Raw genomic sequence first — 21,943 nt, forward strand, 5'->3', positions numbered from 1 at the left:
GGTAATATTGTAAGACTAAACTCAGTATTTTTCTTTAGATTAACTAATAATAAAATAGTTATAATGATAATAATTTCATTTATTATAAATGGATAACATAATTTTTAGCTACAGCCAGTCGAACATGTGGTCCTCTAACATCATAATTTAAAAATTCCATCCTTTTTAATAGTGTGTAACATAGACAGTGAAGTGAAGACATGAATTAAAACAAATTAATCTTAAGTGACATGAACAGTATGTGGTACAATGGAAAGAGTTTAAAATCTAGACAATACCAGAAGATAAGCGTATGTACAAGTGGTTAAAAAATAAATGCTACGTTGGATTACATTTGAAATGCAATATTTCTATAATGTCTACATAAAAATGAACAAGTGTAATAACTAAAATAGACATAAAATGGGGCAAAAAAAAAAAAACATACGAGGGGCGTTTAATATGTAGTGTTACTCCGTATGTAGTTCCGTAACCGCTGGTTATTTTTGATGCGGTTTTCGGCAATTTATTGGGAACACAATGTGTATAAATTATAAAAAATCGGCAGGTTCAAAGTAAAAATATAATCATTTGAGTGAGGTGTACTGTGGTATACTGGACAATAATTATAATCTAGGTTTATCTTGGTCACCCAGAGTCTCAAAAGATAGAATAACTTCCAAAATCACAAAATTCTATCATTTTTCTTCCAGGTAAAGCAATTTGTGATGAGTTTGCGTTCGTTTTAAACGATTTATTGCATTTTTAATTTTACAACACAACTAAACAATCTAAACTCGAGGTTGATTTAATCTGGAATGGGTGTTGAGAGCGATAAATCAAAGTTGTAACAACTAGTTTCGCAATCTAGAATTAAGATACTAGTATCAATTTAACAAAAAGATATTTTTAAATGATGATTATCAGGCCTGACAAAATTGTAAAGGCTTATTGTACTCACATTTTTTTTTCGAGTAAAAATATACACTCTTTTATTTCGAGTAAAATAATGCACGGAGGAACACCTCGGTTCTTCCTCTACCATCAAAGCTGGAAAGTCGTCATATGACCTATAAGTGTTTCGGTGCGACGTTAAACTAAAAAAAAATGTATATTGATTAGAGGTCATTAAATCGTAGGACTGGTTCAGGAACCCATCATTTTTCTTTTATTGTATACTACTCTTCTATTTTACATACATTTTTTGTAGCAACCATGCTGAATGTAAGTTACGTTTCGAATTGGCTAATCATATAACTGGATTTACCAGATAACATTCATTTTTCAATCAAACTACGAAACCAAGGTTAAACAAGATTTACACGTGATAGAATACATTAAAAAGCAATTAAAGCATATATGTAAACAATTTTTATTTGCTCTAATTTGTTATGTTAACAAATAACTAGAACACCGAGAATACTACATTTTCCATTGTATTATCATATTTATTATCACGGAAAAAAACAGCTAACATGATATTAAACATTACTTTCACTACCAATCAGATGTAGATCATATTATATTGTACCATTTTTCATAATCGACATCATCCAATACACAAGGAAATATAAAACGTTTAAACCACAAGAAAATAGACTACTACAAACAACCTGTTCGAAGTTATCAATATTAAATGGACAAAAAACCATTTATTCATCATTTCTTGAGTAACGTTATATTTTGAAACCATTCCATTAGAATTCTTGAACTCCTCGAGAAAGAACAAATGAGCCGCGCCACGAGAAAACCAACATAGTGGCTCTGCGACCAGCATGGATCCAGACCAGCCTGCCCATCCGCGCAGACTGGTCAGGATCCATGCTGTTCGCTAACGGTTTCTCTATTTGCAATAGGCTTTGAAAGCGAACAGCATGGATCTTGACCAGACTGCACGGATGCGCAGGCTGGTCAGGATCCATGCTGGTCGCAAAGCCACTATGTTGGTTTTCTCATGGCACGGCTCAAATAATTCTTTGTGTTTCTTTTGTTGAGTTGTATCACCATGGTTATCGTTCCTAACACTGCTGAATGTGAATCGGCTTGTTGGTTGCTTTTATGTATAACCAAAACGTTCTGTCTCCCACATTGAACATGCACGCGTACTGAATGGTGCACTATAAACCTAGGTTAACCCTATCCCTTACCTTAAGTCCGTATATTGTACACTCAATGCGAGCCTACATCAAATAGGTTGGAATTCGATCCATAAAAAGCAAGTTCTTTATAACAGTGCTGTTAAAATAAGCAAATATTGATTGGTAAGCAAATATAATTTTGGTAAAAATTGAAAGGGTATTGCCTACTGAAAAAAATTACCAACAACAATATGTTGTAGAAATTTTAGTTTTTAGTCTTCAGTGATATTTAAACAGAAATCCAGTTATTGGGGTGTAAGATTCATAGTTTCACAGTCAAAAACATGAATGTAATACATGTATGTCATTGTTCTTCCATATTATTTATAGTACTCTTATTTACTAATTCTTGTTCAGCAGACACAACTCTTTCAAATGATATAAAAAATACTTTTCTGTAGGGATAACGCATGTTTTTTCGTGTTATAATGTCTGCGGAATCCCGGGCGAGGGTGCCAACGATTCCGGAGGGATTCTGAAGATGTTTTAACACAAAAAGAACATGCGCTAACGCTATTCTAGCATAAAACGTGTAAAAACAAGTAAATGAATGTAGTATCCCTCAATGTCATTAAAGTTCCATGAAATGCGCGGTAAAGTCTACGTTGTTTTCTTTCACGTTGACGCCATTTCCTTTAGAATTATCCATTTTATGGCCGTAATGCATTTACGCTTTGCCATGAAACGCGCATATATAAAAAGGTGTTGTAACAGCATGCGAGCGCGAGAATCTCTCTGTTAACACACGTTTTCTCTGCTGTTAAAACATCCCCCAAAAATAAGTGAAAATAACAGCAGTTTATGCTAGAATGATTATTAACCACTTTCTTGTTTGTTACTGAACAGATTAGAATATGTCATCGATCTGTATATACATCTCACTCAATGACTAAAACACTCCATTTATACAATGTCATATTGAATATGGGCACCAAGATAGTATTATTCGCTGTGATAAACGAAGCGTTGTCCGCTTAGGTCAATAGGGAAAGCGCAGATCTACGGATCGTAGGGCCGTGAGCTCGATCTCTAGGCGGGGCGTATGTTCTCCGTGACGATTTGATAAGACATTGTGTCCGAAACATTCATCCTCCACACCCCTGATTCATGTAGGGAAGCGGAGTTCAGAAACACCAACTTCTAAGATAATTAAAAGTCAATACCGATTTCTATGTAAAGACCATTATTACCTAAAGTCGGGACAACTTGAAAATAATGATTGTTAATGAGTTTGTAATCGACTTCAACTTTTTGTTGTAAATACGAGCAATGGAATTGTATGGCAGAACTTACGGCACGAGTTATACGTTCACAAGTGAAAACGAACACGCTGTAAATATCATGTAAGAAATCACGGTGACCATATGTGTATTGTATACCAGTTATCTATTATTATATACATACTTTCTTCCAAACCAATTCTACAGAAAAGTTTGATATATTCAAGAATATTTAGTTGTTTACAAATCGTTCCCTTAATAATTCGTCTATAAAACTCATAGGTCACTCATTGGGTAAATAATTTGTTGTTGTTGTTTTGTTTTTTCATAGAGTACTTACGTATTATTTTAAGTATTAAACGCGTCTTTATGTTTTTTGAACAGGTACTTCAAGTGTAAAATGTCTGTAAACATATATCTTAAAGGTTTTACAGTTTCAGACATACTAGTACTGTGCAATGAGTATATTGTATTGCCTTTATACAAAATATCTACATAGCATCATAGCATCATACGTATTGACAGACTTGCACATAATAAAACATGTGCATGTAACTCTGCATAAATCATTAAAAAGTCGAGGAAAATGGCGGTTCAAGAATATTTTATAACTGGTTAATAATCTTTGAACGAGTTGTTTGTCCATTGTATAACAGACAGGCATCTTTCGTAAAATCTTAACTTGATAGATATTCACATCTATTTTGCTTATCATTGATACTTATTATGCCCCCCACCCCCGTCCTCTCCTTTGTGGGAGAGAATATAGATTTGCCCTTGTCCGTCCGTCCGTCCGTCTGTCCTTCCGAGAATGTTGTGTCGCGCCTAGCTCCAAAAGTATTTGACGTAGAGTCACACAACTTTACAGGAATGTTGGTCAGCATGTGTAGTTGTGCACCTGGGGTTTCGCATCCGGATTCATTCAGTCGTGTAGGAGTTATGGCCCCTGACTTTGTAAAAATTGGTCATTTTAGTGTTTTGTTGCGCCTAGCTCCAAAAGTATTTGACATAGAGTCACCAAAATTTACAGGAATGTTGGTTAGCATGTGCAGTTGTGCACCATGGGTTTCGCGTGCGGATTTATTCAGTCGTGTAGGAGTTATGGCCACTGACTTAGTTAAAAATTGGTCATTTTAATGTTGTGTCGCGCGTAGCTCCAAACGTATTTGACTTAGAGTCGCCAAAGTTTACAGGAATGTTGGTCAGCATGTGCAGTTGTGCACCTGGGGTTTCGCATCCGGATTCATTCAGTCGTGTAGGAGTTATGGCCCCTGACTTAGTTAAAAAATGGTAATTTTAATGTTGTGTCGCGCGTAGCTCCAAAAGTATTTGACCTAGAGTCACCAAAATTTACAGGAATGTTGGTCATCATGTGCAGTTGTGCACCTTTGCTTTCGCGTCCGGATTCATTCAGACTCGTAGGAGTTATGGCCCCTGACCTAGGAAAGAACTGTCATTTTAATGTTTTGTCGTGCGTATTGTTTTCCAAAAGGTGATCTGTGTCCTTTGTCACGTAGTGGGGGCATCTGTGTCCCATGGACACATTTCTAGTTAATATTTTATTTCTTTGCATAAATATTTTAAAGATGTTTTTCGATTTATGTTTTCAATATAACTTCTTCTCGGCGATATTTGACCTTTTTGTATCAGAAATTATCACTGATTACGTTTTTGTTATTACCTCCCCTAATGGCTCTTACTACAAAATAAAATCTAAAGTAGTGCTTTTCTAATCATGTTATTATGCATATTTTCTATTAATTTAATTTTAACAGCACAACTGTTACACTTAACGGGTGTTTCGTAGAAAACAACTATAAAAACAGCCAAAACGATTACTTCAAGGGTTAAATCATAACACGAGGCTTCAATGATCGAGTGCTTAAGGTCAACGTCATTGGCTTAAACCTCGAATTGGGCCTGGAATTATTCATGACAGTGAAGAAGTCATCTAGCTGACTTATGGAAGGTCGGTGGTTCTATCTATGTGCTTTGACACCAAAACCCGGTGCCTTCCGCCACCATCAATAGCTGATAAAGTCGCCACTTGACCTAAATTATGTTACTTGAAACTAAACAATAAATCAATAAACAAATTATAAAATATTTCCTAACCCGGTCTTAACACATTGAGTAAATATATATGTTAAGTTTTGATATATTATATTTTGATATTGATATATTCTGGAATGTCCCGTTTCCTTTCCTTATTTTCAACGCTCGTGTCTCTTGTAGCACCATCGATCTGTTCATAAACGTACACATCTTGTAGCTGACTGTACTGATTTGCTCCTGTTTGACTGTCATTCAGTTTTTCATATTGAAGTGATGATTCAGTATCTGTTCTAGTTTCTGAAATAAATTGCAAGTTTTTATATGGATTCTAAATCTAATGTTACACAACGAGCAAATATTTTATATAATGCTCATGGTCAGGCGGTTTTATACAGCAGTGCATGTATCGATATTTAGAAGAGGACAATAATCGCATATGAAAGTAGACATTATCTTGATATCTATTTTTTCATCACTGAATGCAATACAAGTGTAAATATGTCCATACTATATAATATCATAGTGCATCAAGGGGGATGATACTGTGAAATCATTTAAATTCGCTGGCATGACATTTCGCGCAAACGTGAAAAAGGACCGAATTATGAATGAAAGTACGAAAACAAAGTTTGCAGCAGTTGCTTCGCTGTTTTTTCTATTGTATATGATTCAGATTTCATCTTAATTTAAAACACTGTTTAATGTACTATAAGAATTAACTTCAGAAAGTTTAACGTGGAAATGCGTTACCAATTCTGGCTGTCATATGTTCTGTCTTGTTTAAATCTGACATCGAAATCTGGTCGCATTCTGTCGCGTATCCTGTCGAGCCGTTAGAACCTATAATTCAAAGAACACGACAGAAAAGAACAATATACTAGGATTAGTATAATAGTAGCTCGAACTGGGATGCTGTATTCGGCTCGAGTGGATTATTTCCAGATCGAATCACACGAGGCGCTAAGAGTGACCTGACTTTGCAAAATTAACGAAAGCCGAATACAAAATCCAAATTCCAGATCTAGCTACTATTATAATGACCCTTTTATCAGATACCTCTACCTTTTTGTTTGTTGGTTTGTCATTGAACTAAATCTTCAATGTTTATCGATATTGAAATGAAACTAGGTGAAGTGCTATGTGTGCTATTTATGGAACTGTGTCAGGTCATGCATATTAATGAAAGTAGACTAGCATCATACAATACAAAAGGAACAATACGGAATTTAAAAGTTACAGTACGGAATTTTGTCGTCCTGTTCATATTTAATTGTGAAATACAAGGCGATTTTTACAGAATTTGTATCGATATAAAGTGACACAGAACACTCTCTATTTGAGTAGGCAAGTAGAAAAAGTGGAAACCACATATCCATCAACATGGCGTAAATGAAAATGTTGCAGGCTTAGTTTGATTTAGCATATTAATTGCAGTCTCGCATTTACATACTTTTCAGCAAAATTAATGATCAGTAACTTGAAATATTATCTAACTAAACTTATTTATGATATAGAGCATATTATTTTATTATTCATTTTAAAGCATCAGTGAACATACATAATATCATCACTGATTCATCTAATAATAATGTTTTTCTCATTTCTCATCTCATTGGTTAAGAAGAAAAATAACATACTATCCGTTTGTCCGCGTGGATTGTTTTGCTGGCACATTTGTCTTCGTCTGAAATGCACATTTATACAATATAATAAGAACGCACATGTGATTAAGTGATTTGTGTGGAGGAGAATGGCAAGTCACTCAGATTTTCCAAAAGTACATTATGCAAATTTCTGGACAGTTGATAAGTTGGAAGACAACTCTCATCAATTTAACAAACAGGCATGTTTTGAATGTTCGTTGGCATTTATTATATAGATAGACAACACAATTTGAGATAAACTACGTTAGAAGCATAGAATGCAACCAAAAAAAAAAAACAACAAATAGCGGACTCGGTTTGATTAAGTCTATTTAATAGAGGTAATGAAATGTGCAACACAATAACGTCTACTAACTCCGGCTCTAACATTGGTCCACGGCTCGCAGGGTCACGAGTTCGATCCTCGGGCGGGGCGTATGTTCTCCGTGACTATTTGATAAACGACATTGTGTCTGAAATACTTATAGTCCTCCACCTCTGATTCATGTGGGGAAGTTGGCAGTTACTTGCGGAGAACAGGTTTGTACTAGAACAGAATCCAATAACACTAGTTAGGTTAACTGCCCGCCGTTACATGACTGAACTACAGTTGAAAACGGCGTTAAACCCAAAACAAACAAATAAATATATCACTAATGTATAATTTTATTTGAATGGACAACACTACTAAGCAAGAAACAAGTTTGTGTGGTCCAATGACGAACAAGTTTCCTAGTGAAAGATCATTTTCACTTGGACCGTTCTTCGTTGAGTTTCACCAGATTATCATTCTTATATTGTCAACAATTTCAGAGGATACTATTTTAGAAGTTTTCCAGGTATATATGCGTTGCAACATTTCGCCCCATCAATGGCGGTCATATTTTTGAAGACAGCATTTTAATTTAGGATATTTTTTGCAATAGGGAGGGTATAGATAATCATTCCTGACGGTTTATTAACCAGGTTTTCAACGAAAACCTGAGTTATTAGATTGGGGTATGTCGTTGGGCGGGCGGGCGGCGGCGGCGTCAAACTGGTGTTTCCGGTCAATAACTTTTGTTTCGGTAAAGATATTTGAATAAAACTTGGTATGTATGTAGCTCATATCAAGACAAAGGCTGGGATTGATTTTGGGGTTTCTTTGGTCAAGGTCAAGGTCACTGTTACTTAAAATAGAAAAAGGGTTTCCGGTCAATAACTTAACTTAGGAATGAGCTATCATGATGAAACTTGGTGTATAGAAAACTTATATAAAGTTGTAGCTTGGGATTGATTTTGGGGTTTCTGGGATCAAGGTCAAGGTCATTGTTACTAAAAATAGGTTAGGGTTAGGTTCGGGTCAGGGTCAGGGTTAGGGTTAGTGTTTAGGGTTTAGGGTAAGGGTTAGGGTTGTGCTTTAAAGTGGTGCACTGTGATTCAGTATACTTTTTTATTCTTATGAAAAGTGTTGAAAACCTGGTTTCGTGGCATTGCCACGTTTCTTGTTTTTAATTATATGATCATCCATTTCAGAGGAGATTGCTGTAGTGCACTTACCTCAGATATTTATAAACGAAGAAGCAACTGCCGACAATAATAAGGGTTGTAATGCACACACCAACACCTACACCAACGAAAGCTGATGTGTTTGAAGAACTTGTACCCGAACCAGTTGTTGAACCTGTATACAAGTAGTAAATAGATTTAGAACGTGAAGATTTTCAGGCATTTTTAATTATTTAAATTTCCCGATATGCGTTTTATGCTATCCTATTAGACATGTGCGTCTTTGTATCTTCAAATAGAAGTGATGAGTGTTAACAGAGTGCATGTGAGATTTTGTCAAACTTTTGCAAAAGCATTAAAGCATAAAACCTATACAAACAACTAAATTTCATTCATGTGAATACATTATTAACATCCTTCTTGTAATGTAACTGACAAAGGTCTTAATCTGCAATTAAAAATTAAATTCAATTGCCTATTCATGATTGACACAGAATGAGCATCTAATATTTGTCACAACATTACTTCACCCAACAAGAGCTAACACCGTTGGTAATATTGTATGGATAGTACACGGTTTTTTCTGTGTATTAACGTCATCAGAAGCCCGCGGGATTGTTTGTGACCGAGACCAAAGTTTCGAGTTATATTGAGTACGGACACAGTTGGAGCACGGATGAGTACGAACGTAGTGTCAAGCTTCCAAGCTGTTTATATGAGTTCTTCGGGAAATTAGGGAAACACATACCGACTGATACTTACCAAAATCATAAATATGATTCATAAAAACAAAGAACCGCACAGGCAAACACGCGATTCTTTAACATTCACGGTTGTCTACAAAATCTGAATTGACGCCGAGTTCTAAAAGGGGAGTAAACAAGGGAAGAAACGAGTACGAACATTGTTGGGAGCAGCGCATTTGGCGTTAGTTACGGATACAGTAAAATAGTCTATGGTTTAGATTGCATCTTTAATGCTTCAAGAAGAGCTTTTTATGAAGGAAACAAGACGCAGATACCAGATGTCAATCTGCGCAGAAATACATATACGTCCCTGGGAAAGCATTTCAAAATTAAAAATCGGGTATTAACAGCATGTGAATTGCCTTGTTTGCACACGCTTTTTTTCTCCCGTTAATACATGGGCGGATCAAGTGAAAAAAGTAGTTTTTATGCAAGAATGCTTGTACATTTTGCATCGGTTTAATAATACGCCCTCGTGATATAATTCCTTCGCATCTGAACTACAAACAATGATTTATTCAACGGCAAATCACTGGATGAGATATATTATTTGTTAGTTTATTCTTCTTGACATCTACATTTGTAATATGAACTTTTTATAATTTTCCTATAAAATATCCACCAATCATTTAAACAAATTAGACTTACCGTTTCACAGATTGTTTTATAAAAGAACAAAAGCAATAAATTGAACTGATTCATACTTCTTACTTCCTGCTATCCATGTACATATCAATGTACTGTGAGACTTTGAAAACACATTTTTTTTTTCAAAATTTGTTATGTTTTAATTAATATTTGTGCATAAAACTATAGTTTCTGATAGTTCTGATTTGATGTTTGTGAAAAAACGTAAATACCTTAGCTGTGGTGTAACAAATTCCTGTATGTGAAGAATTTGTTTGGCGCAATGAAACAATGCGGTCACTAGTGACTGTCGGTCATTAAATTATCATGATTCAAAATATGTATCGGGAACTTTTCATGCAATAGTCTGTAGGCGTTAATTTTAGGAGTTTAATACTAAGCAATACATTGCTTAAGCATTTCAAAACGTTCATATTTTTAGCCTTTCTCTCAACAAATAGTAATCATACATCCTGACAGAGCTCATTGTTTTACAGTAGAAATTCAATGTTAATAAGTATTCATTTTACAGCGGTAAAATTTAATTAAAAACTTCATTTTGAAATACATTTAAGTTCATGTAACTTGTTTGCAAAGACCGGCATACAGGCGGAAAGGTTTTGATATTAAAAAAGTGCTGTGCCATTTTTTCCACTTTATATTGGACGTGTCTCTAGAAGCAATGTTATAAAACTTCCTTTTTTATAGTGTTTATTATAAAAACATGAATAACAAAACAAGCTATATCCTTGAGCTATATGCTTGAAACAGAGTTATTCAAGGCTTAATGTATGTTGCGTTTTGAAAAGCATTAGTGTACGTTAAACAAAATACAAACATATTATTAGTAATACTCCGTCGAGACTTAGGACTTTACCCTAAGCGAAACACCCTTTTGGCATCAGTATCTATTTACTTTAAAGTCGTAGATGAAGTACTGTCACCTCAGTGCAAGAAGTGGATAACTTCATTGACTTAAAGAAGGACTAATTCACTTTTTGCGCTAAGGTGACGGTGTCAAAGCTTTACACTGAGCACTTAAAATGACTACATATGACAAACCAGCTTATGTTAAAATAGTTTACAGACAGGACAAGAAAATATCAACGATGACTTCTGACCATCAAGTGTAACCTTGACGTTGAGCCTGGGTCCTAACGAGACATTGAACATGTTTACTAGTGTATTGATAATGTGTTGCGAGACTAAAGTCTAGAGCCTAAACCAAATTAAATTTGAAATCAAAGACAAGATTCTTCTTGCTTCTGTCCTGACATACATACATTAAAACAAGTGTTGCATTATCAATGTTAATGGTCATTTTTTGAGTAAATGACATAGCATTGATAATTATCTTTAAACGACCGTTTCAGTGACGGTAATTTTCTATGACCTTGCAATGTATTACAACTTTTCAATTAAGCGTACATTCACTGGAACCACCCATGTATTAACGGGAGAAAAATCGTGTGCAAAGAAGGCAATTCACGTGCTGTTAATACCTGATTTTTATTTTTGGAATGCTTTCCCATGTATTTATATGTATTTCTGCGCAGATTGACATTTGGTATTTGCGTCTTGTTTCTTTCATAAAAACCTCTTCTTGAAGCATAAAAGATGCAATCTAAACCATAGAATGTTTTGCTGTATCAGTAACTAACGCCAAATGCGCTGCTCCCAACAATGTTCGTACTCGTTTCTTCCCTTGTTTACTCCCCTTTTAGACCTCGGCGTCGATTCAGATTTTGTAGACAACCGTGAATATTAAAGAATCGCGTGTAACCTGTGCGATTCTTTGTTTTTAGGAATCATATTTATGATTTTGGTAAGTATCAGTCGGTATGTTTTTATCTAATTTCTCGAAGAACTCATATAAACAGCTTGGAAGCTTGACACCTACGTTCGTACTCATCCGTACTCTAAACTGTGTCCGTACTCAATATAACTCGAATGTAAAGTTATTATTCTTGGAGTTGTGCTCGAGTGCTCCAAATTGTGAAGTGATATGAGCAATTATTGGTAATTTTATGTTTGTAATAACGAGAGATAAAAAAATCGGTTAAAAACTTTCAGAAGCGCTTTTGATAGTGTTGTTTATTTCTGGTCCCTGGACACGGATATTTAAAACATGATTACCGTTTCCAAGAACAACAAGAATGGTAAATAAAAAATGTACCTGAATCGTCAAGTCATCACATATGAAAACAATACATAAAGTCGTCGTGTATTGTTTTTATGCAAGAATAGCGACAATACACGTTTGTTTTGTGTATTAATGTCTGCAGAAGCCCTTGGGATACGTTTGTGACCTCGACCTTCGGTCTCGGTCACAAACAATCCCGCGGGCTTCTGCAGACGTTAATACCCAAAAAAACGTGTATTATCCCTAAAATGAAAGGCTTGTTTCACAAAAATCGTCCAATATTGCAGTAGAACAAAGTCATTGTCAGCCAACATGTCAGGTACCGAACCAAACAAAGCTTTCAAATGATGACGGGAGCAGCGTATTATATCTATTGAATACATAATGAAAACTGTAATTTAAGTTAAAACTTTACATGTAGCTAACTGTCATGATTGTATGTAAAACGTAGGATTAGAAACGGCGATATAGATCAATCAAATATATAACAGACTCGATGTAAGATAATTTGATCTCATATGTCAAACAAATAAAAGATTAAAGGTAAATGTAGATTTCCCGGAAGCACAGAGCATCCCAAACACGGCCATAGAGTCATGCATTGCAAAGTTAAATTTGATCTTCATTTCTTTTAACGGTTTTATCAATATTTTACAAATAATGTAGCTCCGCTTGAGTGAAAAAAAAGTCTCGGTGTCCGAGTGAGACAAACTAAATATTTTGTCCACCCAATACCGAAATATAATCTACAAATGTGCATTAGTAGAAATATTATTAGGAAATAAATAATACCTAAAGGTTCTACACTGAACAGCTGCTCGTAAGACCCGACGGTGTTATAAATCCTAAGTTTGTACTGCCCAAAGTCTGACTTCGATATATCTTGTATAAATAATTCAAATTTTAATCCAGACTGATAAATCGATATGTCTTCGCTTTCGTTTACAGTTATCCATGACGTTCTGACCAATTTCGTCCATACTGCATTGATATGTGTAGGATATGCTATTGCAGTAAAACTTAAAACGACTGGAACATTCTCTGTAGTCGTTATCACGGTGTTTAACTGTACCGAGGCATCTGGCCTTGGGGAACCTAAAAATTAATGTAATAAGGTGTGTTAACTGAAGACAATACGATCATAATGCAAAACAAAAATTTGATAAGGAAAACTCTTAGACAGGGTACTGGCATAAAGTGGAACGCCTGACTGAAAATCAATGTCATTATTCAGTAGTCAAACTACAAATATATATGATAAATATAGATTTTCCCCCACTTTTGAAAAGGCCAGCCATTTTGACATATGAGTAAGCTGTTCCTTGTACACATCATCTATTTCTGAATGAAGTCCTTTAATGCCAGAAAAAAGACAGAAAAGCAGTCGATAGCAATTCGTTAACTAGATAACGATTCTTTAACTAGCTGACGGCTCACCGTCCAGCCTAATCGGAACAGATCAAAGCAGAACTCGAAATGTCAATTCTTTTTTATGAGGCGAATACCTTAATCATGGTGTTTTTTTTTTTTTTTTTTTATAACTGAACTCAGCTTTGAAGTTAGGCAATCACTGACGCAAGAAAACATACATATTCTCATAAAAACTTCCAAACTGCGCAATTTCCTGTATCTACAATTATGAGGTATTGCGCTTTCGTAAACCGATGTTACCTATGGTAGCCAACATTATATAATAGTTGAATCAGCTATTTCAAAAATAATATTGTTTGGAAATGCAATTAGGCAAATACGAATGATCAATTTAACTGAAACTGACTTCTTTCTCCTTGTGAACGACCCAAGTCGGGACTATATTTCAGACTATAACCCGGTTTGCAGTACTACGGAATATCAGTTGATCAGCAGATGACTGTATATAGTGGTAAAGGTGTTTATAGTAGTGAACTGTATATAATAATCAATATTTATTGCTACGTATTCATAAGCTGTTCTTCTAAATAGGAGGTGAAGAAAACAACGACAACAACAATGGGTCATAATCAGTCAATAATAAGGTCACAAAATACAACAATAAAAATCCTGCTCACACTACAAGGACAGTGTTTTTTTTCTTCAACATCAGAATGTTTGTTTGCCTAGGTTCTACAACAAAAACACTAGTATCGTTATATCGTCTCCTGTTTTATCAGTACTACATACACTGCTTTGTTTTGCGCAGAGTTTCCATTTGCTGTATCTTGCAGCAACTTTCGTATTTGTATTCTACACAATCAACATTGTTTCATGACGTGTCTCGCTCCTATTATATTGTAAAATACAGTGGCCTACATACATTGAAAAGAGACATAAGGTAAACATACTGACATATAAACTTTTGCAAGTATTCAACGTTAAAGTCCCATAGACTTCCAAGGAGGAAAGCATCCCAAGACGCTTTTGAAAGGACTAAAATTAGCATGCATTTTTATTGCCTCTTCTGTTTTCGTCAAAAGTCAAAATCAATTCTGAATCAGACAGCGATTTTATGAAGAATTCACCATGTAAATTGAAAGTATTTGAGATTAGCTTTAAATGCGTCACTTTTGAATTAATGGATATAAATATGCAAGCTTTTTTTAAAAAAAATGTACATAAAGATAACTTTCATTTTTTGTTCGACTATTCAAAGAATAAGTGGAGCTGTTGCACTCCGTATCCTGAATTGTTTAAGTTTTATATAAGCTGATATCTAAATAACTACCTCTGGGAACATATTGAAACTTCAAACACTTGTTTATTACTGTGATGAATATAAATGCTGTACACATGTTCCATAACTCTTTTTTTTGCATTTTTACAAAATCATGCCCCCCTATTCGTCAGCTGGTGATGTTCCGGTTGTCGCCGATGTTCGATTAATCATCGCCAAAGTTTCAAAGTCGGCGACAACGATTTTGACCACAAAGAATCGATTCTAGCCGCTGACTTTGTTGAAAAATTAAAATCCAACTTTCAAGACTTTTTCAGATACCTATTGCTTTTTAGCATACATACTTTTGCACTTTATCATCTTTGGGTTAGTATTTCAAAAAAAACTGCTCTTTAAAATGGAGAACGCTGTTAGGCCAGTTCATGATCGTATCAATAATGAAAAATACGTGATCCAGGCAGCACAGAAACATACGCATGGAAATATTTCGGGCTTTGCATAAAGCCTGAATGCCGGGGGTCGGTTCCTTTTAAGGAAACTTTTTATACTACATGTACTAGAGCTATTTACAAAATATGCTTTAAAACGTACGTCAACGAAGGTACCCCGCCCATGTTTGAAAAATGGAAACGATTTTCAGATTTTATTTAACAAGATTTTATTATTTCTACAATACAAAACGAGGGATACAATTCAAAAACAGATGATAGAACTTATTCCAGACCAGTCAGACATATTTTGCAAGTCAAATTGGCATTGCATCTAGCATGACTTGAATCCCAGGTCTTTAAGCATGGAGAAAAGTTGAATTTCAGTTATTTTTCAATTTGGTCCAACAGTTCCTCCCAGACCGCAGTTTGGACTGTGTTGTCGAAACTTTGAACAGCCGGTTAGACTAACCGTTGGTTAACATTTAAAGCTATATGTCGACATTTTAAAAGACTTTGAAAAACAAATATATGAGTTAAGGGCTATGAACAATAAAATGCCTTCACAGTAAAATAAAAAATATCATACTAATATTTTCTATCAAGACAAAAATTTTGGATCAAAATCTAACCAGCAGTTAGTTTGACAGCCGGTTAAAGATTCGAACAACTGGGTCCTTATTGCACGACAGTTGCTAAAGGCCGCATACTACAGCAGCTGTGTCATAAAATTCTTTATCAAAATTAATAAAAGTAGTAATACAATAATGTAAAAGTCTTGAGAAAGGTTTGTTGTTTCTACCATATTGCTACATTAAAATTGTCTATTTTGGTCCTCCGGTTCCGGTTCTTTCCGATTAATCGAATCGGAGAGAGATCAGAATCGGACCGATTAATCGATTCTGCTTCAGCTGTCCGATTCTCATCACTACTCAGTACCCAAGAATTAGAATGCGCTAAAATTTCAACTCTGTTTTCTGTTATGATCTGATATGCAATGCATAGATCCATAACTCTATTTTTTTCGAAAATTATGTTCCATTTAATCCTTATCATACTATACACGATTAATTTTGCCTTTGTGACCATTGTAGGTCATGATCAGCCTGCACACCGTGCAGTCTGATCATGATCTGTAGTATCTTTTTGGTATGCACCGCGTTAAACAGTTAATAGTACTGTCCAAATTGAAAGATGGACAAGTTCATCATAGAAATTTAGCAGTGTAAGGGATAAGACTTTTGTTTTCAATCATTTAACTTTTAAGAGACAAACAAGGCTTTTGAATAGTTGAGCGTTGATGACCTCCTACAGCTCTTGTTTACTTCGGCAAACATTAATTCGAGTTCTCAATTGTTATAATATGTTTTAGGCAGATTATGAAACAAGTTGACAAGTTGACACAACTTGTCTTAATAACACTCAAAAATCTCATTCCTGATGGTATCCATCGTGGGTAAGAGAGATGGTGAGCTAGTTTAGAATGTTGAGCGCCTATCAAGGGAGCGGCTTGTACCATTTTATGTCAGGAAGCAAACGCATACCCGCCCATACTTGATGTGGACGCTCTACCATTAGGATAACTAGGTGGTAAGGGTTTTTGTTACATGCCTTTTTCATGTAATGAAAGATAAAATGTCGAATTTGGAGTATTCGACTTGTTTCCCTATGAAACAAAGATTCTAAAAGGACTATGTAATGCAACTCCCAGTTACATATAATGAAATTCAATATTTGAGGTTTCTGATATTGTGATCAGCCCAGCACTGTCTTTTAACACAATAAGTTTTGCAATGAAAAATTACTTTATATATCTACAATATGACGTTACAATTGCCTTTGTAGTTCTTTTTAGCAGATAGTTTTATTATTTTCCTTTTGTATTCAGAAAATGAATTAAGATACGTCTATTTGCACTAAATACTTCACTTCAAATGATACATTCGTTTGAGTAAGATTTAAGTTAGGTGACAAACTAATAGTATATTGAATGTTACAAGTTCAAAAAATATATAGTTCAAGTTTCAAAGTCAGAATATTTGCATTTTTTGGGGTAGTAACATACAGTTTTACAGTAGTAAATCAGTTAGAGGTACATGTACATTGTAAACATTGAAACTGAAAATAAAGAACTGTACAAGCCCAAACAAGAAATAAATTTGATATGAGTCAATATATCTAGACCATTCTTACCGGATGAGAAATGAAACATTTTGAATTTTTTGTGCGTCAATATACTTAAACATTTATTCAACAGTTCTATAAAAACACAGATATTTTTCAAACTTACTATTGTAAAAATAGTAAACAGTTACTCACAACGTGTGAATTTTGAGATATATCTCTATATAAAGAAAGCAATTCGTTTGATTTGTCTGTTCTTTATTTACAGAATATGGTATACATGAAAAAAGGATCTGGTTGTACCAGGTAGAAATGGATAAGAATATCTAACTCACGGGTAGCTGTTTTGGTGGTTACGCGACGCAACTTCCTTATTGCCAAAAGAGACACCCTCAAGCCTGACGTTCCAATCTGCACATACTATTATAATCACATTCCTACACTTCAAATAAACAAGTACTAGCAATCCTGGATTAGTGTTTAGATGATGTACCGTCGGCGTACAGCTTTGTTTTGTTAAATATCTGTGATGTGTCAGCAGAAACTGGTCCGTGACAACTAACCTGATAAGCGAAGGCCTCGATTTTTAAATAAAAGCTGAGAATTTGTATATAAATTCAAATATACATTGTTTATTTTTCCAAATGTAACGCCAACTAGAGCTGCTTTTGAGAAAAGCGCATGTCTCCCACAACTGTCTAATCATCTAGATTGGCATTACTTCTGCATTATGTATCTGAGTCAACCATGCACCAAGACCTGTACCACTGGCATCAGTATTTTCGGTAATTCAAGGGCCATAATTCTGAAGTGTCTGGGCCGATTTGGCTAGTTTTCGAATTTGGCCGAGAACTTATTGGCAAACACATTTTGTTCAGGTTTGGTGAAGATTGAATGAGAAATGTTCGACTTAGAGTGCGGACAAGATTTGTGACAGACAGACACACAGACAGAAGTAAATCAATATGTCTCCGACCACAGTGGTGTGAGACACATAATTAAGGTGTGACAGTCAATATGTCTCCCACCATAGTGGTGTGGGAGACATAATTAAGGTGTGACGTTCATCAATCTTTTGTAACCGCTTCCAAACACAATTTATGATCTGTGTGTGTTACAATAGCTACACAAAGTTTTACAAAAGGTAGGTTTAAGTTACTTACATGTTACATGAAGAGTAATGTTTTCCTCCGAATGCTTCTTCAATTCGTTGATACCATTGCATGTATACACACCTCCATGAAGACATGTCGCTACAAATGTTGCAGAGAAACTGGCGTACTTCGCCGAAATATTAGCGTACTTTTGTATATCTAACTGATTATGATTGAAGATCTCTCCTGTTGGGAGGGGATTACCTTCCATTTCACAAACAAAATAAATACGTTGATTCTCGGCAACAGTTACTGTGTCGCTTACATCATGTTCACTAACATAAAATTTGATTATAGTGGCTTCATCTGAAATAAGGGCATCTAGTTCAATTTCTGCTAATCAGAAAGGTACCAATATGTCGAACAATGTTTTCAAATATAACACTAAATAACAGTTTTATTATTATAAAATGAAATGAAAACGGATCTGGATCTATTATACTATTTTTGGACAGATTAATATATTTTGCAGTTACTAATAACATTTGCATTTTGTCTGCAAACATACTAGAAGTGTTTGAATCTTGCTGTTTGTTGATTTAGTACAACAACAAAATTGTTATTATAATAAGTATTTTTCTGTCAACTTTGATAGAGATGAGACGAAGGACAGAATCGAATATCACGCACAAAGAATTGCCTCCTGTATAGAATAGTGCTTCCATGTTATTCTTTTTAAAATGTATAAGAATCGAAATGAGTGTATAACAGAAATAGTGGACATAACATGAATGTGTTTTCATATTGAATTTATTAAACGAATTGAATGAAATGATAAAATGAGAGGTGGTGCCGAGCATTTTATCATCTTATTCAAGGAGTTTGATAAATTCAATGTGGAATGAATTTTTTTATCAAATATAAGCTTTTCCTCATCAAAATTACTTCTTCACTTCGTTTTGATTATACTTATCAATACAAACTAGGTTGTATATATATATTATTTCTTACTATTTCTCTGTGTAGAAATTCCATTTCATAATGAACTTAAACCCATTATTTATATGCTAATATAGGCGAAGCAGGTGTGGCATTGTCAACAAATGGCTCTAATAGTAAACTTATATAAGCATAGGAAGGACTATTTTCTAATGTCTGATTATTTCGAGCTATTTCAAGACAAGTACCTTAATGCATGTGTCAATTGCATCTCAACAGTAGTATTAGGTTATTTAACATACGAGCCGCTAGGCGAGTCCAATATGGTTTTCCCAGATGGGTACGAGTCCAAATATATCTCGTATTGTACAGTTCAATGTTAAATAACCTTTTTATTTTATATCTATTTTATTTTAGTTTAAATTAAAAATGATTCACTGAATCTTGTATTTCTGCCTTCCTCATTTCAAGACGCATAATCTAACTCTGTACATAGAGCGCCTACTTCACCCGATTTACATTCGGAACATTTTCACGCATTTCGGGCTTTATCGTCTGTTTAGCATGGGACTTTTTGAACCGTCCAAATACGGAAAAAATACAGGTATTTTTGTACGCACGTGCGTCCAATAAGGTAATATATTGTACGGTCACGTGTTGCAAATGAACGTTCACGATTGGATAGATAAAATAGATACAGAATAATAATAATTAAAGCAAAATATATCACCAGTAGTTGCATACATACACAAAACGTTCAGAGCAGTGTTTCTTTGATTCTTTCCCTCTTTAGATATTCCTCCCGTCATTACCATTGTGTTTTTGACCGTACAAGTATAAATCATGCTGTCCGTCCTTGACACATTCTGTATCGTTAATAGTGTTCCAGACCAGTGATTGTCATCATCCTCCCTTGTCCATGTAACTCTTGTATCATTTGGAATTCCGGCCTTCACTGGACATGTAAGCGTAACATTTGATCCTTCTACAACATCTGTATCATTCATTTGATTAATATCAGGAGGATCTGAAATATTTGTGGATTGAGAAGTTACCCATTCCATTGCGATTTTGTTGAAGAACATAAATGTTAGGTGAAATAACATTGGAAAACTATTTAAAACGACTTGAATGTCAAACTATGTAAAACCGTTAACTGATAATACAGGAAATATTACATGTAAAATGATGATTTAGTGACGTCTTAAATGTTAGTTATATTTATGAAATCATTTACAAAAAGCGGTCGGATTATTATATTTTATGTAATAACTCTTGATACAGAAAATAAAGTGTTATAATTTAGAAAAAAAAAAAAGAGTTATGTACGTAGAATGTTTATCAAAAGACTGCTGTTGTTTGTTCCGATCTGATGAAGTCCACTTGTTGGGATCATTTTGTTGCTTACATAGCATGCGACTTTGGTCTCATCGAATCTTGATAAACCTGGAACCTCAAGGCTGGCATTATTGTACTTTCTTCCCATCCAAATCCATGAGTACAAGAAGGGCATCGGCTTGCTCGAGCTCTCGCACAATAATTCAAATGAAGTGTTTTCTGCAACGCTAAGACCATCATTGACTGACACATTAACCTCCTTTTCAGAAATAGAGAGAAGCATTAGTTTCGGCATAATCGGAGGATCTGAAAATAGCAAAGTTGATGATGAAAGGACATGTCCCAGGTTCACTTATAATACTTCAAAGTGTTGTGGACGGTAGCATGCATTTTAACTACCGTCCATGAACAGGCTCAATCAAACCGAGCCTGCAACAATTTCGTTTTTGTTGTGTGGAGTTTCCATGTTTTCCATTTTACATGGTAACTAATATCTTTAGGCTAATACAATGGTCAGAACATACAATTTATTGCAGGACAATGTGCTTCAATTCAAAGTGTATGTAACTGATTAAGTATGTATTAAATATGTCTTCGACTATCGAACACTAACGTAGCATGCATTAAATAAGTCTTCGATTATTGGACACACATTTAGAAGTTTGTATCAAATATGTCTTCGATTATTGAACGCATATATACAATAACGTATCAAATATGTCTTGGATTATTGGACACATAAATATACATTGTAGTTAAAAAACAATGTATGTGCGATAATCAAATACATTTTGTCTTTATTATCGAACAAACGTAACATGAAAATAATTATTTGTATGCGATAATCGAACAGAAATATAAACAACTGAACGCATATGTGTCCGATTATTGAACATAATATAAAAATCGAACATAGACACAAATCTACTGCCATACTCTACCGTTTGAAAAACGGATAACTGTTTAATCTGCCTGTTATTATAGTCTGTAAACTTGACATATATACGCTCAAAGACTTAAACGACGCACATCACCTCCTCCGATATGTATGCATTTCGAAAATTTGATCCAAAACATATTTTCGTAAAGCATATTTTGATGAAACATTCATTAAACATATGAGTATTAAAGTGGTATTTTTTCTGAGGTAAACGAAACGTGACTTTACAGTGACTACCGCTAATATCCGGGTTAGTTATATTCGGAGATTCAGATGTCGTCATGGGAAAAGAATATCGAATATCAGTTTAAGTCATTACACCATTAAAAGATAAATTAACCAAATATTCCAACGGTGAAACGTAAAGATGATTTTAGGCAGCAAAAAAAAA

General features: G+C 34.6%; 1 protein-coding gene across 1 annotated transcript; it reads right to left on the reverse strand.

Moving 5' to 3' along the window:
* Window positions 1-1,935: 1,935 nt before the first annotated feature.
* LOC123528109 (neural cell adhesion molecule 2-like) lies at window positions 1,936-20,907 on the reverse strand. The gene is made up of 8 exons (XM_045307859.2): window positions 20,604-20,907; window positions 20,023-20,301; window positions 18,405-18,701; window positions 12,832-13,134; window positions 8,575-8,698; window positions 7,030-7,076; window positions 6,143-6,232; window positions 1,936-5,689 (listed from the first exon to the last, which is right to left on the reverse strand). Exons 1-8 carry the CDS (start codon window positions 20,905-20,907, stop codon window positions 5,499-5,501), a joined length of 1,635 nt encoding a protein of 544 aa, XP_045163794.2. The 3' UTR covers window positions 1,936-5,498.
* Between the last annotated feature and the right edge of the window lie 1,036 nt (window positions 20,908-21,943).

Source organism: Mercenaria mercenaria, chromosome 14, assembly GCF_021730395.1.
Source record: "Mercenaria mercenaria strain notata chromosome 14, MADL_Memer_1, whole genome shotgun sequence".
In the NCBI taxonomy this organism is placed as follows: domain Eukaryota; kingdom Metazoa; phylum Mollusca; class Bivalvia; order Venerida; family Veneridae; genus Mercenaria; species Mercenaria mercenaria.